At 40.9% G+C, this 20,120-nt stretch overlaps 1 protein-coding gene across 1 annotated transcript in view; it reads right to left on the bottom strand.

The window, feature by feature from the left end:
- Positions 1–513: 513 nt before the first annotated feature.
- The window catches only part of LOC149287876 (AMP deaminase 2-like), a 34,939-nt gene continuing 15,332 nt past the window's right edge, over positions 514–20,120 (bottom strand). Inside the window, exons 11-17 of the mRNA XM_089492255.1 lie at positions 19,880–20,043; positions 19,595–19,721; positions 17,425–17,588; positions 8,742–8,862; positions 8,298–8,471; positions 8,065–8,175; positions 514–783 (exon numbers count right to left, since the gene is read on the bottom strand). Coding sequence (XP_089348381.1) covers positions 514–783; positions 8,065–8,175; positions 8,298–8,471; positions 8,742–8,862; positions 17,425–17,588; positions 19,595–19,721; positions 19,880–20,043 — 1,131 coding nt within the window. The remainder of the gene's footprint in view (positions 784–8,064; positions 8,176–8,297; positions 8,472–8,741; positions 8,863–17,424; positions 17,589–19,594; positions 19,722–19,879; positions 20,044–20,120) is intronic.

Below are 20,120 nucleotides of genomic sequence, written 5' to 3'. Positions count from 1 at the left end.
ACCCTTGTTGCTGGTGATAGTTCTGGCCCTTTTGACAAGTGTTAACCACAATTCTCTCAAGTGAATAAACCCAACTTTTCTACTCATGTTGTCTTTCTGGAACCTTTACCACTGTATGAGAAACTATTATGTAGGTTTTAAAATTCTCAAATTTTTTTTTCCTGACTCTCAGGTTTATTGTTTTAAGCCCTATTTTATTCTCAGAACTCCAGATTTCTCTCACTTTTTTAAGGTTTTTTTTTTTCTCCCTACTCCCCGTTTTGTACTTACTCAGTGTTCTCTTAACATTTAAATTACCCTGTATCCTCTACATTTTAAGGTATCTTGTCTGCCTGTCCCATGCCAAAACTTGGTGATTTCAAGGCCATTGTCTTCCTTACCAGTGGTGTCTCATCTTGCTAAAGTTCTCTGTCTGCAAACCTTTGAGTCTATCTCACCCCATGTTCATTCCTCTCGTGTTCAGGGTTAGCCTTCATTTTTCCTATTCCTCCCCTACCCTCTAGAGCATTATCTCTATGATAAGGGTTTGCTCTTCTCGTTCCCCAAAGCTGGTGTTTCTTCTTCTCCTCTGGTACCTCCCGGCAGCCCACCTGACATACACAGAATCTCCTCTGGAATGGGCTCTAGTTCTTCACTCTGCAGAGCCTGGGTGATGAGTGTTAGTTCTTCACACAAAGTCTCATATCGAAATCCAACTCTAATATCAGGAACATTAGTTCTGCGGATGTCATTGCCTCCAGGTCCATCCCGCCGGTAATTAGGGCCCAACCAGTAACTTTTCACCTACAAAGGAGAAGTGGTGTATGGGTGAGTTATAGTGGTGTATGGGGGGTATAATGAATTTCAGGGTAGCATAGTGGTGTATGGGGGTGTAATGAATTTCAGGGAGGCAGAATGGCATATCTGGGGGAGTTAGAGTGGTGTATAGGGGAGGTAGAGTGATGAATCCGGGAGTATAATAAATTTCAGGCATATCGGGAGGTATAAGGCATAAATGGGGGCGAGTGGCATATTGGAAGTTATAACGCATATCAGGGGGGGCATAAGACATATCTGGGGGTAAAAGGTATATCAGGGGGCTCAGTTGCATATCACTGGCATATAAGGAGTATAAGGCATATCGGGGGCACAGTGGCATATCGGGGGCACAGTGGCATATCAGGGGGCACAGTGGAATCTCTGGCATATAGGAGGTATAAGGCATATCTGGGGGCAGAGTGGCAAGCTGGGGGTCAGATGTGCATAACTGGGGGCAGTTTGGTAAATAAAAGAAAATATTAAGAAGGCTTTTTTCTCAGTTTTTATTAAATATGAAAAATAGTTAACATATGAATTAATATGTACTAATAACTTTGTATTAAAACCTAGTTTGAGAAACACTGTGTTTGGGTTCTTGTAGCTTTTATTATTATCTCAGTAAAATAAGAAGGTGAATAGAGAAATGCCATTGCGATAAAGAGATGAAAGTGTAAATTGTACGTTTTTTATTACATTATTTGAAATTAAAAAAAAATTGCATTTTTTTTATCCGATTAATGGAAAAAATAATCGGCCAACTAATCGATTATTAAAATAATCGTTAGTTGCAGCCCTAAATTAATAACAGAGGTGCACTGGGACATACCCGGGCTTGTTCAGTTAGAGCCATGTGTGCTTCAGTAGAATGCCAGTACTTAGAATGTATCTGATATAGCAGGGGTATTTGCTCGATTATAAGACAAGGTTTTTGTCAGAGCAAATGCTCTGAAAAATACCCCTCGTCTTATAATCGAGGTTGTCTTATAACAGGGGCGTCCAACATGCGGCCTGCGTGAGATCGGCAGCCTCTGTACTGCACAGAGGAAGCGGAACCCAGCAAAGTCACGTGAATGTACGTGACATCACATGATAGGAGTGTTAGCAATCACACTCCTATCATGCCAAGTCATATTGTTGAATGTTGCTGTCCAATTTTGGTGTGTTACTTACTTTTAATAAAATTGTGGTTAACACACCAAAATTGGACAAAGAAATACAATAACAATATTAATTTATATATGATTGTTGACAGCAATCACACTCCTATCATGCCCAGCCAACCAGTACATGCTGGAATCTGGGTATGCCTGAGATTGCTGTTAACAATCATTATATATATATATATATATATATCATTATTACATTTTTTGTACAATTTTGGTGTGTAACTTTTATTAAAAATGTGGGATTTTTTATTATTTTTAACGGTAGGGGGGTCATTTTTGGTTTCAGCTACGTGAACCCCGAATTTTCGGTTTTGGTCCAGAATTCTCATTTTGGTGCATCCCTAGAATAAATAGAACTATTTCATTTTTACTTATCCAGAATCCTGAATTTGTAGTCACAAAACTTTCTAGGCCCAGAAATCAGTGAGAGGAAAAGAAAAGGTTTTCTGTCATTTACTTTATTTTAAAATGCATATCTTATTAAAGGCTAAAAATTACAGTGAAAAATGAGTGCGGCCCTCGCACGTATACAATTCTGATGAAGTGGCCCACCGCGGAAAAAACTTGGACACCCCTGTCTCATAATCAGACCTCAAATAGAGGTCTGACTATGAGACTAAGATCCAGATCCCCCGCAGCGCCTGGTAACCTCAGCTGCTGCCGGCACTTCCATCAGGGCTTCTATCACCGAGCGCCGGAAGGTCATGTGACGCCAGTAGCGGAGGTTGTCTATGCGCATCCCACAGACTTTCCCCTGCTGCCAGAGAGGAGCAGCGCTGCAGGGAATTATCTTCTTTGGCAGCCGGGGTCTGTGCGATGCGCGTAGACAACCTCTGCTACTGCTGGCACTTCTGCTGGGGCTTCTATGACGGAGCACCGGCGTCACATGACCTTCCGGCCTCCACCCGCTGCCCCCACTAGACAACAGGGAGTCAGAAGCACTGGTAAGTCGGGGGGGGGAGTGTTATATGGGGCGGGCATAAGGCTTTTCTGGAGGCAGAGTGCCTCATGATATGCCTTTTAACCCCTATATGCCAGAGTGGGGGGTATAAGGCATATCATGGAGGCAGAGTGGCATATAGTAAGCCGCGGACCGTGACGTCTGTTCCGTTTTTGCACTAGTTTTCCTGTCTCCGCCTCCTCTTCCTATTTAAACCCGTTTTTCCTTTTAGTCAGTGCCCGTTCTTAGCGCCAATTAGCTTTTGGGTGTGCATTTTCTTACTCTTGATTCCTGCCTTGTGTACCGATCTCTGCCTGTTACCGACCACGATTCTTCTCTGCCTGCCTACGAACTCGGACTGCTTCTCGATACTGAACCTTCTCTGCCAGCCCTGACCTCGGATTTGATTTCCCGGTAGGCTGGCAGACCATCATTCAAAGCGGCCGCACGACGGCTGCTCTGAACTTCGCGTCCAGGCGGTCGTGCAGCTGTAACTTCTGTGGCAGCAGTGTCTCAGCTCTTCGTCCCGCCCTCTTTTAAGACGTGACGTTCAACAGGGCGGGCTTACAGAAGAGTTCCTCCTGACAGGGAGAGGATCTTCACGTCGGAGGACAGCAGGGGAAAAAAAACCACAAAAATCTATATATTACCAAAAAATTGTTTGGGGTTTTAGAAAAGTGGACCCATATTCAAGTGGGGGGAAGAATTCCCTTGGGACAAAAATTAAATACAAAAGGGGGGTGGCTGGGTCGTGGCATTACATAATCTATAGGGGAGGGTGGCTGGGGGTAATACACATGGCAGTAGGGGCATCAATAGACAAGAGGTTGGTTGGGCATCACATTAGCCAGTACAAAAAGGGTGAGGGGCATCAATACACAAGGGAGGGGATTAGCTGGGGCATCACATAAATCAATATACAAGGGTGTGGGGCAAAAATGCAAAAGTGGCAGTTAATGACGAAGTGGTGTAGAAAATAAATTTTTTATGCTTCAGTGCGGCAGAGCCTGTCCTGGTGTGTGTGTCTGGGTGTCGGTGTGACAGAGCCTGTCCTGGTGTGTGTGTCTGGGTGTCGGTGTGACAGAGCCTGTCCTGGTGTGTGTGTTTGGGTGTCGGTGTGACAGAGCCTGTCTTGGTGTGTGTGTCTGGTTGTCGGTGTGACACAGCCTGTCCTGGTGTGTGTGTTTGGGTGTCAGTGTGACAGAGCCTGTCCTGGTGTGTGTGTGGGTGTCGGTGAGGCAGAGCCTGTCCTGGTGTGTGTGTGTTTGGTGTGTCAGATCCTGCCCTGGTGTGTGTGTTTGGGTGTCGGTGTGACAGAGCCTGTCTTGGTGTGTGTGTCTGGTTGTCGGTGTGACACAGCCTGTCCTGGTGTGTGTGTTTGGGTGTCAGTGTGACAGAGCCTGTCCTGGTGTGTGTGTGTGGGTGTCGCTGAGGCAGAGCCTGTCCTGGTGTGTGTGTGTTTGGTGTGTCAGTGTGTCAGATCCTGCCCTGGTGTGTGTGTTTGGTGTGTCAGTGCGGCAGAGCCTGTCCTGGTGTGTGTGTGTTTGGTGTGTCAGATCCTGCCCTGGTGTGTGTGTTTGGTGTTTCAGTGCGGCAGAACCTGTCCTGGTGTGTGTGTGTTTGGTGTTTCAGATCCTGCCCTGGTGTGTATGTGTGTGTTTGGAAGTCGGTGTAGCAGAGCCTGTCCTGATGTGTGTGTGTGTGTGTCATTGGGCAGAGCTTGTCCTGGTGTGTATTTGGTTGTCTGTTTCCTGGCACTTTACTTAATGCAGGAATAAATAAATAAATAAACTATTTAATTTTTACTTATCCAGAGATAAAACTTCCTCCTGAATTTGTAGTCACTTCAGAGGACAAAACTTTCTTGGCCCAGAAATCATCTATTTCAATCTACATATTTTATTTAAAAGGATTAGTGGCACTAAATTATGGCTTCAGGCGTCCTGTGTATGATGACTTTTTTAGGGTACTGATTACTCCAAGTCCCATCACATAAGATTCTATCTTGTATTATCTGCCTCACACTGATGTCATCTTTATCCAGTATACATGGATGCCGAGGAGTTAAGATTCTGTCTATTTTACTTATTTCCATTAAATGGCCATCAAAATCCTCAGAACCAGGCCTGTGATGCCCTTAATCCGGCCCTGCCTCCAGTGTGCATCAGACATCTTAAATCCATCTTGTACCCACAGAGTGCTCCAGCCTTGTGCAGTTTTATTTGGCTAAACTAGTTCTAAATGGTTTGTGGACTAACTTTGTTTTACTGTTTAAGTAATTCAGTATTGATAGAATGACATATTAACCCCTTCGAGACAAAGGCTGATTTTACTTTTTGTACCCTTTGTGACAATGGCCTTTTTAACATTTCTGCGCTGCTTGTGTTTAGCTGTAATTTTCTTCTTTCCCGTTTACTGAACCCACACACATTAGATATTGTTTTTTTCAGGACAAGAAGGGCTTTCTTTAGATGACATTGTTTTGATTGTATCATATTATTTACTATTAAAAAAATTATAAAATATGGTGAAAAATGTAGAAAAAAATGACTGTTTCTAACTTTTAGTTGAAAAATCTTTTACTCATCTATAAAAGGTAATGAAAAAACCTGCTAAATAGATTCTACTATTTGTCCTGAGTTTAGAAATACCCAATGTTTTTATGTTTTTTTGCTTTTTTCTACCCATTATGGGGCAATAAGTACAGGTAGCGTTTTGCTATTTCAAAGCCATTTTTTCCAAATCTGGTAATTCTTCCCCCCATGTGCCATTTCGGGTATCTTTGAACCCGGCCAATGCAATTTACCCCATCAAGTCATATATTTTTGAAAACTAGACAGCCCAGGGTATTCCAAATGCTAGTATTTTAACTCTTTCCATGCACCATATCTACCACCAGTCTTTGTCAAACTTTATGGTAGTCATTTTTTTGCATTTGTTTTGTCATACACATTTTACTTCAGGTATGAATTAAAATGTTCTAGTTTATGTCACTATCACAAAACACCCCAATATGTGTTCAGCAACATCTCCTGAGCGCAGCGATACCCCACATGAATGATTTTGCCTGGCTGTTTGGGGGCAAAAGGGCCACATTTGGGGCATGCGCATTTTTCAATGTTGAACTTTGGCATTTGGGGATCCACTGCCCATGCCCTATTTGGTACATCTTTGAGCCGGGCCATTTCAGTGTGCCCAATAAACCCATATATTTTTGAAAACTAGACACCCCAGGGTATTTCAAATGCTAGTATTTTAACTCTTTCCATGCACCATATCTACCACCAGTCTTTGTCAAACTTTGTGGTAGTCATTTTTTTGCATTTGGTTTTCCACACATTTTAATTCAGGTATGAATTAAAATGTTCTCGTATATGTCACTATCACAAAACACCCCAATATGTGTTCAGCAACATCTCCTGAGTACAGCGATACCTCACATGAATGATTTTGCCTGGCTGTTTTGGGGCAAAAGGGCCACATTTGGGGCATGCGCTTTTTTCAATGTTGAACTTTGGCATTTGGGATCCACTGCCCATGCCCTATTTGGTACATCTTTGAGCCAGGCCATTTCAGTGTGCCCAACAAAACCATATATTTTTCAAAACTAGACACCACAGGGTATTTTAAATGCTGGTATTTTAACTCTTTGCATGCACATATTTTACCACCAGCATTTTTTCAAAGTTTGCAGTAGTATTTTTGTGTGTGTATTTTTCCCACACACACCTACTTTATGTATGAATTTACAGCTCCTGGTATATGCCGCTGTCACACGACACCCCATAATGTGTTCAGCAACATCTCCTGAGTGCAGTGATACCCCACATGCATGGGTGTGTCATTTTTTGGGGGAACTAAAAGGCCACATTTGGTACGTGTGCATTTTTCTAATTGGAAATTAGATGTGTGGCCATCCTTCCCCCCGTGTTAATTGGGACGTTGTTGAACCTGGCCCATTCAATTTACCCCATCAAATCATACATTTTTTAAAAGTAGACACCCCACGGGCATTTAATATGCCAGTATTTTAACTCTTTCCATGCGAGAATTGTTTTAAGCTAATATGCTAATTTTAGGACTTGCTCACAAAAATATATTTTTTATATATATATATATTTTTTTTTTATTATTTTTTTTTAAAAAAAAATTAACATTTTTTTTCAACTTGGAGGTTCCCCTGATAGTGACATCAGTGGGAAATGATTTTTACATTTTACTGTTTTTTTACTATTTTTTTCTAATTATTATTAATTTTATTTTATTTTTTAATTTATTTTTACTAATCACACTGTGATTAGAAAGCTGGGCTCCATTGACTTGCATGGTGAATGCAGTACCTGTATTCAACCTGCAAGTGGAGCCAAAGTTCTCTAGATGGTCTGGACCATCTAGCGAACTTTTAAAATTTGTGGTTCCTGTTACAGGACGGCGGCCATCTTCCTTGATGGCGAAGATTGCCGGCAGCTGCGGCTGTGACCGCTCTCCGGAGCGGTCACAGCCCATCAAAAGGTTAGTGTTTGGTGTCGCTGGATGCCTCCTGATCGAGGCATTCCAGCGACACCATTTAAGTTTAGGAGGCGATCGTCGATCGCCTCCTAAACGCTTTTAAAACGGGCGTCCGCCGCCATACAAAGTATGGCGGATGTTGACGCCCCGTGGAGGGGCCAGAGATGGCCCCTTCGTGCCGATCGCGGCGTTGCTGAATGCCTCGAGGTCGAGGCATTCAGCAACGCTTTTTGGGTGCAGAAAGCGATAGTAGATCGCTTTCTGCACCCGTTTAAAGACGTGCCGGTCCTGGCACGTCAATTGTCGTAAAGCACATGCTTTTCCGTGCCGTGCCAGGACCGGCAATTGTCATTAAGGGGTTAAAGTTGATTAAAAAAAAGTTTCCACTGCTTTTTTCATTATCGTAAAATTAAGCTTGGATTAATATGCATTATAAAGCTAAAAGGCCATATTTTCTCTATATATCTACAAGACAATTATACTAATTGATAAACAAAAATCACAGGCTATAGGCAGTTTTAATGAACAAAGTTATGCTAAAACTTGTAAAAATGCCACTTCAAAGTGTTCAAATGTTTTTTTATATATTTCTTTAGTTTTTAATGAACATGTTCATACATGGTTGTAATGTGATGGATTGGAAAGTATTACCTTGTCGGGAAAGCCACTCATTAAAACACTGTTCCTTGCTAGTTCACACATGTCGCATGAGCTTAACTTCCAAACTTGGGTTGCAATGCTGTATTCTTCCATCAATGGCTCCTACACAAAACAATGTAGATCAAAGTTAAGTAATTCCAAACTGCCACCTTGCTACACTACAGAAAATATTTTCTCCTGACTTATCTCTATCCACCCTCTGCAAACACGTTCCCCAATTGCACCTTTGTAAAATGAAACTGCAGTGGGTCATCTGTAGACAAAGATACCACGAGGCCACGAGATAAGAAATCTGGTAGTGGATTCCGGTGATAACTGAGAAACAGACTGTTATTACTGAGAGGTGACATAGCGATGCCAATCTGTGCCAGGTAGTACAAGTACTGCAACACTGGAGCCTGCAGGAAAAGATGGCATGGGGTGAGCAAAGTATTTTGTATAAGCCTGTATAAAACATTAACACGAGTCACAGGTGGGGAAGAAAGAAAATGAGACAACAGAATGTAGAGAAAGATAAAAATAGAAAAGTGGAGTTTTGTTTGGCATATGGAAAATTTGACAGCGCCAGTGACAATAAGTATGGGATTAAATTAAAGTCTCTAATAGGGTATTCAGGAAGCAATTCCAGATCAATAGTGCGTGCTAATTGAATTTAGGGCCACAATCACCTTGCGCAACAGAAGCCCGTGTGAGATATTCTGTGACAGCATGAATCCAGAAACCAGGTGGTGAATCGGCCCTGCTTCTCCACAGTGCGGTCGTAGCACAAATGTGTGAAATCCACGCTGCCTGTGACCATAAAGACACACGGGAATATCAAAAGAAATTAGTGTTTTTACAACACTGTTATATAATTTTTTTTTAAATGCATGATATAATAACCCGTGGATGATGAAATAATGGGAGGGAAAAATTTTATTACTGAGCTTGTCAATGGTAGTTTAGATAGAACAACAGGATATTTTGAAAGGTTATAATTAGAAAACAAAAGATTCCTTGCACATGTGTGAACCAATGACCCGAAACTGAGAGCCATTTTTTTTTTACATGGGTCAGGATTTATTGTGAGTGGCTGCAATGTTTTATCGGAACCTATTAGGAAAAGATTGGGATGACGGGAGTAACAGTGCATTTTTTTTAGCAGGATGCATGCAATGTTGCCTCATAACATGAAGTGTTATTCTCATGCTCCTCAAGTGATGAATGAATAAAGATGTAAATACAATGCTTCCTCAGAATATGTGTTACCAACATTAGCGGTTTCCAGGAAAGTTGGACCATTCAACTCCTGAACATTATGTATTATGAAGGACAAACCACATTAAAAGCTGAGTTGGACTTTCATAATGTGGGGATTTCTTAAAAGTCATCCCTCTGATTCAGATCTGCATTATGCAGGGTCAGCTTAGCTAGTCTTGCCAGGAAAAGCCCAATGGGTTGGCCCTTTTAATACACAGTGATATCTGGATGTTGAAATTTTTAACTCTCCTGAAAACTTGCAGTTTACTATATGAGTAGGCTACATCCCATACAATATCACATAAGGTAAATACGTATGGTTTTTCTTTTGTAGTAGATTCTTTAAAGGGGAAGTCCCATTGAAAAAGTGTTTTCTCTTTGACCATAGTTGGGCTAATTTTCTTATATTTGCTATAGTTACAACCTTACAAATAATTTACACCTTTAACAGGGATGCCTATATTTTTCAAGACACATTACACCATTTATAGATACTTAGTTTAACCCCTTCAGTCCCAGGGGTTTTTGGCATTTTTGCGGTATGTCGGTTCAGTGATTATTCCCCTTTCCTGTGAATAGTGTACCCACGTAAACTATATATTATTTTTTCAAGAAGAGAAAGGGCTTTCTTTTGATACCATGGTTAGATAATTAGCTGAAATTTAGGATGAGAAATTTAGCAACAACTAGCGAAAATTTGAAAAGTTTATCAATTCAGGTGTCCTGAGTTTAGAAATGCCTAATTTTTTTTTAAAGAATTTCCCTACTTTCCCAGCACTTATAGTGAACATACTATAAGGTCTACATTATTCTTTACAAAGCCGTAGAATTTTAGGTATGATGGGATTGCAACTCTAATTTTAAACAAATAAACCAAAAATACCCACAGAAGTATATATTTCTGTAAAGCAGACAACCCACACTATCGTATCAGGGGTATTTGGGCATTCTTCATGCAGCTATTTGGCCACAATCACTGTCAAAGGTGGCTGCAGAAATTATTTCCTGCGCTTTTTTTCACACCTCTGTGTTGCTTAGATTTTTTTGCACAGGGTATGTGTTACGGCACAGAAACCCGGCCAAAATTTTTTTGCTGCATCTCATGATAACGGAAATACCCCACATCCTTAGTTTTTTTTTCTTTCTAGAGGGCCATATCCATCCCTTACAACCCTATAGGGTAGTCTTTTTTATACTTATGGCTTAACGCGTTTGGGGGTTGTGTTAGGGCAATGGGATGTAAGGGTTATTTATTTATTTTTTATTATTATCTTTTTTATAATTTTTTTATTTTTTTTGATTCGTGTTTCAGCATGTGAGAAGAGTGATAAACATGGTTTCTCACTCTCTTCCCTGCGATCCCCTGCACCGATCACATTGTGATCTCCATGCAAGTGCCCATAGACTTGCATAGAGATCACAGTGTCTGTGATCAGTGCCTCATCGGAGAGATCGGATACTGACAGACCCTGCAGGGGATGTCCTGTCCTCTAATGACCTTCCGGGTCAGGAGGGGCACTCGCACTAACACACACACACAGACACACACAATCAGACACAGTAGCATACATGCACATAGACCCTCACACTAACAAAACCAGACATTCAACACTAACACACACTTACACTAACACAACCAGACAAACTAACACACAGAAACTCAAAACTAACACATACACACTAACATACCTAGACACACACTAACATACCCAAACACGCATGTATGTACCCAGACACACACACACTTTCTTTGTCATTGTTCTTAATGAAGATGATGGCAGCCATAATCCACAAAAGCTCAACAATTTATTAAAAAATAATAATAAATATTTAAGTAACGAAATGTGTCCTTGTTTCTACTTTTCCATTTTGTATTGAGTGGAGAGTACCTGTGGTATCACAGTATCTAATTCCTGCTTTGTAGCAGGGATCAGGTTCTTTTGGCATGTCAGCCATCTGATAATAGATTAGCTGGAAGCATGTTGGTTCTTTAATATTCTTTTTTGTGTTTCATTACCATGATAGCAAGAAGCTATAGCTATTGCTATATACTGTCTGCTTTGTAGATCCAACTGCTGCCTAAAGTCAGCGATCAGATTTGATTTTTTTTTATATTAATTTGCTCAGAAACAAGCTGCGGCATAAACTAGAAACCACAGGGCCCCGGTGCACAAATTCTCCTAAGGCCCTCCATTTCAACAGGCAACATGTCCCACAGTGTCACCTTTGCCCACCAAAGAAGCTTGTGAGTACCACCTTTGCCCCCAAACAGCTTATGAGTGCCTCCTTTGCCCCAATCATTTATCAGTGCCATCTTAACCCCAAACAGCCTGTCTGTGCCATTTTTTGCACCAGGTTGTCAACCAGATGGTACAAATAGCTTATCTGTACCATCTTTACCCCCAGATGTCTGTGCCATCATACTCACCAGCACACACTCCATCTCACACCATGCTCACTTACCCTTAACCATAGAGATCCATGCTCATATACATAGACATTCATGTAGGGCTGCAACTAACGATTTTTTCCATTAATCGATTAATTGGATAAAAAACATGAATGTAAATTCTTCATTTATTACAAATGATGTTAAATACAAACAGCAGAATAAAAAAAACTTTGATAAAATGCATTTCTTGTCTTTATTTCCCAACCAGCCCCCCCCAATTTATGCACATTTCAGCTTGCCACGCTGCCTCCCAGACATGCCACACTGCCTCCCAGACATGCCACACTGCCTCCCAGACATGCCACGCTGCCTCCTAGACATGCCACGCTGCCTCCTAGACATGCCACGCTGCCTCCCAGACATGCCACTTCACTCTACCCCCACATATGCCACTGTGGCCCCTGATATGCCTTATACCCCCTGATACACCACTCCATCCTCCCCAGACATGCCACACTGCCTCCCAGACATGCCACGCTGCCCTCCCCACATATGCCACTCTACCCCCAGATATGCCACTGTGGCCCCAGATATGCCTTATACACCCTGATACACCACTCCGTCCTCCCCAGACATGCCACACTGCCCTCCCCACATATGCCTTATATATCGTGTATGCCTTATACCCCCAGATATGTCACTTTGTCCTCCCCAGATGCACCATATATCCCAAGATATCTCATAGTCCCCTCATAAGGTCACAGACCCATTCACAGCACACTGACACTATACTTTTATAAATAAGTACTGGGTTAATCTTCGCTGCCCCCAGTATTTAGATTCCCCTTAGTTTGCCCCCTTCTCTAACTGTACCTTAAGTTAACGTTATTAAATTAATTAAATTAACCCTCAGTCCTCATCATTAAATTAACCCTAAACACCCTATTAACCATAACTACCCCTAAATTAACCCTAAATACCCCATCAACCACAACTACCCTAAATTAACCCTAAACACCCCATCAACCACAACTGCCCCTAAATTAACCATAACTGCCCCTAAATTAACGTGAAACACCCCTTTAACCACAGCATCCCCTGAATTAACACTAAAGACCCCATCAACCACAACTGCCCCTAAATTAACCCTAAACACACCATTAACCACAACTGCCCCAAATTAACCCTAAACACCCCATTAACCACAGCTGCCCCTAAATTAACCCTAAACACCCCATTAACCATAGCTGCCCCTAAATTAACCCTAAACACCCCATTAACCATAGCTGCCCCTAAATTAACCCTAAACACCCCATTAACCATAACTGCCCCTAAATTAACCCCCGCCTCCCCTAACTTTCAGCAGCCCAAATATTAATTTTATACTTACAGTTAGATGAGTGTCTTAGCCGTGTGGTTCTGGGAGAAGGAAGGGGCGTGGTCAGTTGTCACAGTGATTACAGGGAGGGACTGGTAAGTAGGAACTGCTGCTGTGAGTCACTGAAATGGATTATATAATGAGGGGTATTTTTCAGAGCGTTTGCTGAAAACACCCTCATTTTATAATCGATAAAAATTGATTCAACTAATCGATAATGAAATTCGTTGGCAACGATTTTCATTATCGATTATTATCGATTAGTTGTTGCAGCCCTACATTCATGCTTACATACATGCAAAAATATATACTCCCACCCGCACCTCACCTTCAGTTATCTACTACTATCACCTACTAAAAAATGTTTGCAGATTTGCGATTAAGAAAGCTATTTCTTTCCTATAATACCAGAATGTTAACCTGAGCGGGAACATTATCCTACAGAAAAGCTTTGAATCTTTCTTCGTGGAGCATTGGGAAGAAACAAGGACAATATCTAACATTCACACAGAACAGATCAGTAGGGATTTCTGTGTTTTCCCAGTGTTATTGGAATTGTGCACTGCAAGCAAAAAAAGTGTCGGACACCCAGTTCTCCTCTGAATCATTCACATGTAGTGTGTTACCAATTGTTTTCTCGGTGACTATGGTCCCAGCTGCCTTGAGATCATTGATGAGATCCCATCATGTAGTTCTGCGCTGATTCCTCACCAATGATCATGAATTCTCATGACCATTGAAACTCCACGAGGTGAGATCTTGCATGGAGCCCCAGATCGAGGGAGACTGACAGTTATTTTGTGTTTCTTCCATTTGAGAATATTTGCACCAACTGTTGTCACCTTCTCACCAAGCGGTTTGGCGATGGTCTTGTAGCCCATTCCAGCCCAATCTTGTCCCTAACATCCTTGGACAGCTCTTTGGTCTTGGCCATAGTGGAGAGTTTGGAATCTGGCTGATTGATTGCTTCTTTGGACAGATGTCTTTTATACAGGTAACAAGCTGAGATTTAAGAGAGTGCTCCTGTATAAAAGACACCTGTGAGCCAGACATCTTGCTGATTGATATGGGGTTCAAATACTTTCCCTGAGTAAAATGCAAATCAATTTATAACTTATTTGAAATTAGTTACTCTGGATTTTTTATTGTTATTCTGTCTCTCATGGTTCAAATAAATCTACCATTAAAATTATAGAATAATCATGTCTTTGTCAGTGGGCAAACGTACAAAATCAGCAGGGGATAAAATAACTTTTTTCTTCACTGTATTCCCATCACGGTCAAACACTAAACTCAACCAACATGCACAACCTAAACAATCTAATTCCTATCATCTCCAGCCATAAACTCCCTCCCGTCTTTAACTGTGCCCTATATAATAAGGCAAGCCGGGCCACGGAGCTGGCGACGGCCGCCTAGTGATTAGAGGAGCGTGAGGGGTGAAAGCTCCGCCCCCTCACGCTCAGACTGCAGGAGCACCGGATCGTGTAATGAGAGCAGCACGAGGGGTGAAAGCTCCGCCCCCTCACACAGACTGCTGAAGCTGGAGCACCAGATGTTGTCACTCACTGACATCCTGTTTGAAAATAAAACAGCAGTCTGCATCTATCAGAGCCCCAAAGTGGAAGAAGTAGGTAAGTCAGTAAAATAATGTATTTCTTTTTATATAGATAAATTTGTCTAGACACATATATAAACACTTATATATAGACACACGAGTTCAGCTCCCCAGTGTCACCTTTGTCCCCATCCAGCCAGGCACAGGATGGGCTGTTTGGGGACAAAGATGGCAAACCCTACGTGTTATCTGGGTGCTGGTCAGGTTCTATGTGGACAATGTGGAGGCCAGGGCTGGTTTTGGGGTGTGCAACCTGTGATCTATGCCTGTAATTTAGGGGGTTTTATCTATACCTTTAATGCCGTGTTTTTATGTGAATTCTAATTAATCTATACCTGCAATGCTGGGTTTGTGTGTTATTCTGTTGATCTATATCCGGTATGCTATGCTTCCATACATTATTCATGTATTCAAAGAAAAAGAGGCGCATGTACAAAAGGGGCCCTATATACATGCAACCCTTTTTCTTTGATTACACCCTATGTACATGCGCCCCTTTTTCTTTGATTACGTCTGGTCTTGAACATCCTGAGGAGTGTTTTGTCGGGTTGCTGCAGTGCATTGCTAGGGGAGTCTTGTTTATTATTTTTACTTTTAATTTTCACTTTTTAATTTGAACACATATTTGTTTGATCTATATTTGTTTTAAGCCTTATTTATGTATACCTGTAAATACAGGGTTTTTATGTCTTATTCAGTTGATCTATACATGAATGTACTGTTTACATGTGATCTATACATGAACTACAGGGAGTAAGTAAGAGAGGTATGGTTTAGTGAATGAGGGACAAGGGGACTCTGGGGATGATTACGGGGGAGAGTACCATGGTCAGGGTCAGAAGGAGGGAAGACTGCACCCTAATGTTACGCATTTTTTTTTTACTTTCTGTGGGAATAAATAGAACTGTGTAATTTTTATTTATCCAGAGATAAACCGCCCTTTCTGAATTTGTAGTCACTTCACTTCAGAACAAAACATTCTAGGCCCTGAAATCAGTGAGAAGAAAGGTAAAGGTTTTATGTTATTTACTCTATTTCAATCTGCATATTTTATTAAAAATGATTAGTGGCACTAAATTGTGGCTTCAGATGTAACATGACTTTTTTAGTGTATCGATGTACTCCCAATCCCGTCACAAAAGATTCTATCTCATACATCTGCCGAGCTGTGATGTCATCTTTATCTAGCATACATGGATGGTGAGGAGTTAATATTCTGTCCATTCCCTGCTACTTATTTTGGCCTTTTAACTCTTTTGGTTCCTGGGATTGTAATGTGGTATTCTGTTATTGTAAAAAGTTGAAACATTTGACAAATATGATTCAATATGTAATTTGTTGGAAAAAAATTGTTGTGTAAAAATCATGTTTTTTGGGGGGTGGGGGGGGCCCGTAACAGATTCTCGCACCCGGGCCCTGAGGCTTCTAGTTACGCCCCTGATTTTAAAATTTTTTACAAACTCCTCTCCCTGACATCCTCTTCTTGTCTTTCTCAATGGACTAATTCCCTACACACACTGAGGGACACTCACTTGATTTGGTTGTTTCCAGATCATGCTCCCTTTCAGATTTCTCCATCTCTCTTTTCCCTCTGTCTGACCACCACCCTTTTCTCCAGTGCTAATCCCTAACCAAGCAACATTGCAGGTTTCACCTCATATTTGTAGGCCATTACCAATACCTAACTGTCAGCCTCATTGGAACCTCTCTTACATTTCATATTAACCCTTTTTCCAATACACTTGCCTCATCTCTCGACAGCATAGCTCCAGTTACTGAATGTTACCCCCGACAGTTGAAACGCCAACCATGGCATACCAAAATCACACGCTTTCTTCAGAAGTGCTGCCGCAGACTTTACTCACTACAAATTCATGCTTCACAACTACAACTCTGCCCTCTCTTTCGCCAAACAGCTCTACTTCTCTACTCTCATACACTCCCTTTCTTCCAACCTGCGATTAATTTTTGCTACCATCAACTCCCTTCTCCATACCCACCCCACAAACCTCTCTAACTGCACATGATCTTGCTATCTACTTCAAAGACAAGATTAAAACTATTAGACTACATAGTCTACAGGCATTTGAGATACAGCGCTCTCCTGGATCTCCTCATATCTGTCTAACCGTTCCTTCTCTGTCCGCTTCTATTTAAATCTTTAAATCTACTTCTGTGTGTTACTGAAGTGTTCATAAGCTTTCCTCTTGAATCTTAAAATATAACTTGGTGATAGCAGCAGTAGTATTTTTCTCTGTTTAAGAAATTAGTGTGGTGTTTAGATTAAGTGAATAACCAAAAGGCTGTTTGACATTAACCTTTCACACCCACACTCCTTGCCATAGGTTAGCTGACAGGTAACAATGACAGTACCTCCTACTTAGCTAGCACCCTGCGAATGTCACTGAGATTGAATCTGCTACATATCAACAGTGAGATGCAGGGTTAAACAATGCTCCCACCATAACATAATAAAATGGGCACTCATTTGTGTCTTATTATATTATTTAGTAATTTTGTGAAAGGATTTATTTTCATGAAGGGGACTCAAAATTCCTGGGATGTTTGTGGCCTTTGAGGACTATTGATGTGCAGTCTTGCATTAGGCTCTTAAAAGGCAGGCTGCAGTTGCTGGCTCTGTGATCACAGAACATCAAGGTGGGTTGCAACACCCTAATTACATTCATTTATAAATGACTCAGTATGCTTTGCTTAAACCTGTACCTTCGTAGATGGTTGAGTACAGTCATGTTGGCGTACATATAGTACAAGTAATAGGAATAAGGTGGGTTGTCTTCTTCCCGCCAGTTCTCAGGTAATGGACTATCCATATTGAAGATATGATGTTCAGGTTTTGATTCATCATCTACACTATCAAACCCATCTACCTGTGGGTGACATAAACAAAAGGGGTACAACACACCAAAGAGAAAGAGGTATTGGGTGTGCTATCAGGTATGATATTTTTATTATTTGCAAATAGTTAAGCATGGATATTATAGCAGTGTGTTTACAATATAGTACATAAGGTACAAAAGGTACTGATGGCAAGTTTACTAGCATCATTAACAAGTACAATATAGTCTTAACTAAAAGGAATAAGAAATGTTGGAACAAACTAAACTAAATGTTCAAGCCTACACAAAGCCTACAGAGGCCCCTTATCAGCAACCATCACTCCTGCATTCCAATGGCACATTGTGTTAGCTAATTCAAGTTTAAGTTTAAAAGGCTAATTGATTATTAGAAAACCCTTTTGCATAGAAATTTCCTTGTATTCCATGAAAACAGCTAAGTGACCCCAAACTTTTGAATGGTAGTGTACACGTGTGTATGTATGTGTGTGTATATGTACGCACTTATATTATACATAAACTCTTGAAGTCACAGCCCTCAGGCACTATTACTTAGGATGATGACATGCACCAACTGTCTCATTTACCAACTATGCAACTACCCTCTTTGAATTCTTTGGTTTTACATATCAGGACATAATAACAATCACCTCTTCTTTAGCGGGTCTAAAAATTAAGTATATACAACCTCAGATGAACCATGATGTCATGATTTATGCAACAAAAATAAAGCCAAGCTGGAGAAGCCATGTGTGAAAAACTAAGTACACATTATGATTCAATAGCATTTGTATATGCACAGCTCCTTTAAAGTCCACCCACAACATTTCAACCGGGTTAAGGTCTAAACTTAGACAGGGCCATGATTCTTTTCTTTTTCAGCGATTCTGTTTCAGATTGGCTCCTGTGCTTGGGATCATTATCCTGTTGCAATTTCACACAATTTTGGCCAACCTTTAGCTGTTGGACAGATGGCCTCACATTTGACTTTAGAATACTTTGGTATACAGAGAAGTTCATGGTCGACTCAATGACTGTAAGGTTCCCAGGTCCTGTGGCAGCAAAACAAACCCAAACCTGCACCCCTCCACCACCCTGCTTGATAGTTGGTATGAGGTGTTTGTGCTGATATACTGTACACATTTCATACTGGTTTTCACCAAATGTGGTGCATTATGGCCAAACATCTCCACTTTGGTCTTGCTTAGTTTTTCACATACAGTGAAGGAAAAAATTATTTGATCCCCCTGCTGATTTTGTACGTTTGCCCACTGACAAAGACATGACCAGTCTATAATTTTAATGGTAGGTTTATTTGAACAGTTGTTTTGTGTTTCTTCCATTTGAGAATAATCGCATAATTGTCACCTTCTCACCAAGCTGCTTGGCAAAGGTCTTCTAGCCCACTCCAGCCTTGTGTAGGTCTACAATCTTGTCCCTGACATCCTTAGACAACTCTTTGGTCTTGCCATGGTGGAGAGTTTGGAATCTGACTGATTGATTGCTTCTGTGGACAGGTGTCTTTTATACAGGTAACAAGCTGAGATTTAAGAGAGTGCTCCTCTTAAATCAGCAGACATCTTGCTGATTGATAGGGGATCAAATACTTATTTCACTGAGTAAAACTATAAAATTATAAAAATATATAAAAATTACAGACTGATCATGATCAAAATCAGCAGGGGATCAAATATTTTTTTCCTTCACTGTATGGCTTCTCTATTTTGTTAAATAAATCATGACACAGTGTAACAACATGAAGTGTTGTTTACCTGAGGTTGTATTTACCTAAATTTTAGACCTGCTAAGAAACAGATGATTGTTAGAATATTCCATATGTTAAACTAAAGAATTAAGAATTGTGTTTTTACACAACTATATGTACAACTGAAGTAACAAATTCTGTTAATTCATCCCTTTATGTAACAGATAACGGGGGAGATATATATATATATATGGGATATATAGCTAACGTTCCTATAACTATTCCATATTTTAGTAGTAATGACCCTTAACAAAAACCTGAGCTTAATACTCACATGTTCCAAAAAGAGATGTAACTCTGGGTGACTTGCTGGGTTCACAGTTACTTCAAACAAGGGAAGGAAAATGTTTTCTAGCATCTGCTGGAAATGAGTAATTTGTTTCTTGCTGTGGAACACATCACTGATAGAGGCAAAAGTAAGGAGAACAAAAATGCTAAAAAATATATACCGGTAGATACAAAGTATAAACCTAAATTAATAAGAATTCTGTGATTCATTTTCATATATGTTAGTGAAAGATGTAACGTAAAGCCCTCTTATTCAAAATATTAGACTCACAAGAGCCTAGGGATCTGCACTAGCCATCTCACGTTGTTGGAGTGCACTTTGTGGTTCACTGCCCAGCGAGCGAGTCCATCCCATTCCTCCCGAGATCGTCCATAAATGGAGAGGCGCAGTTCTGCATTCTGATACTTGCTTTCTTCAAGGTCAGCCATCACTTCCTGGAGATAACCAGAGGGATAAGGCAATATGAGCAAGGGCAATGTTACTTAATTTACTTTAACCGCTTAAGGACCAG

Source organism: Sceloporus occidentalis, unplaced genomic scaffold (assembly GCF_023333645.1).
Source record: "Sceloporus occidentalis isolate IW3139 unplaced genomic scaffold, rSceOcc1.0.p SCAF_55, whole genome shotgun sequence".
Taxonomy (NCBI): domain Eukaryota; kingdom Metazoa; phylum Chordata; class Lepidosauria; order Squamata; family Phrynosomatidae; genus Sceloporus; species Sceloporus occidentalis.
The sequence above is the reverse complement of the archived record's forward strand: the minus strand, read 5'-3'. Positions and strand labels throughout refer to the sequence as shown.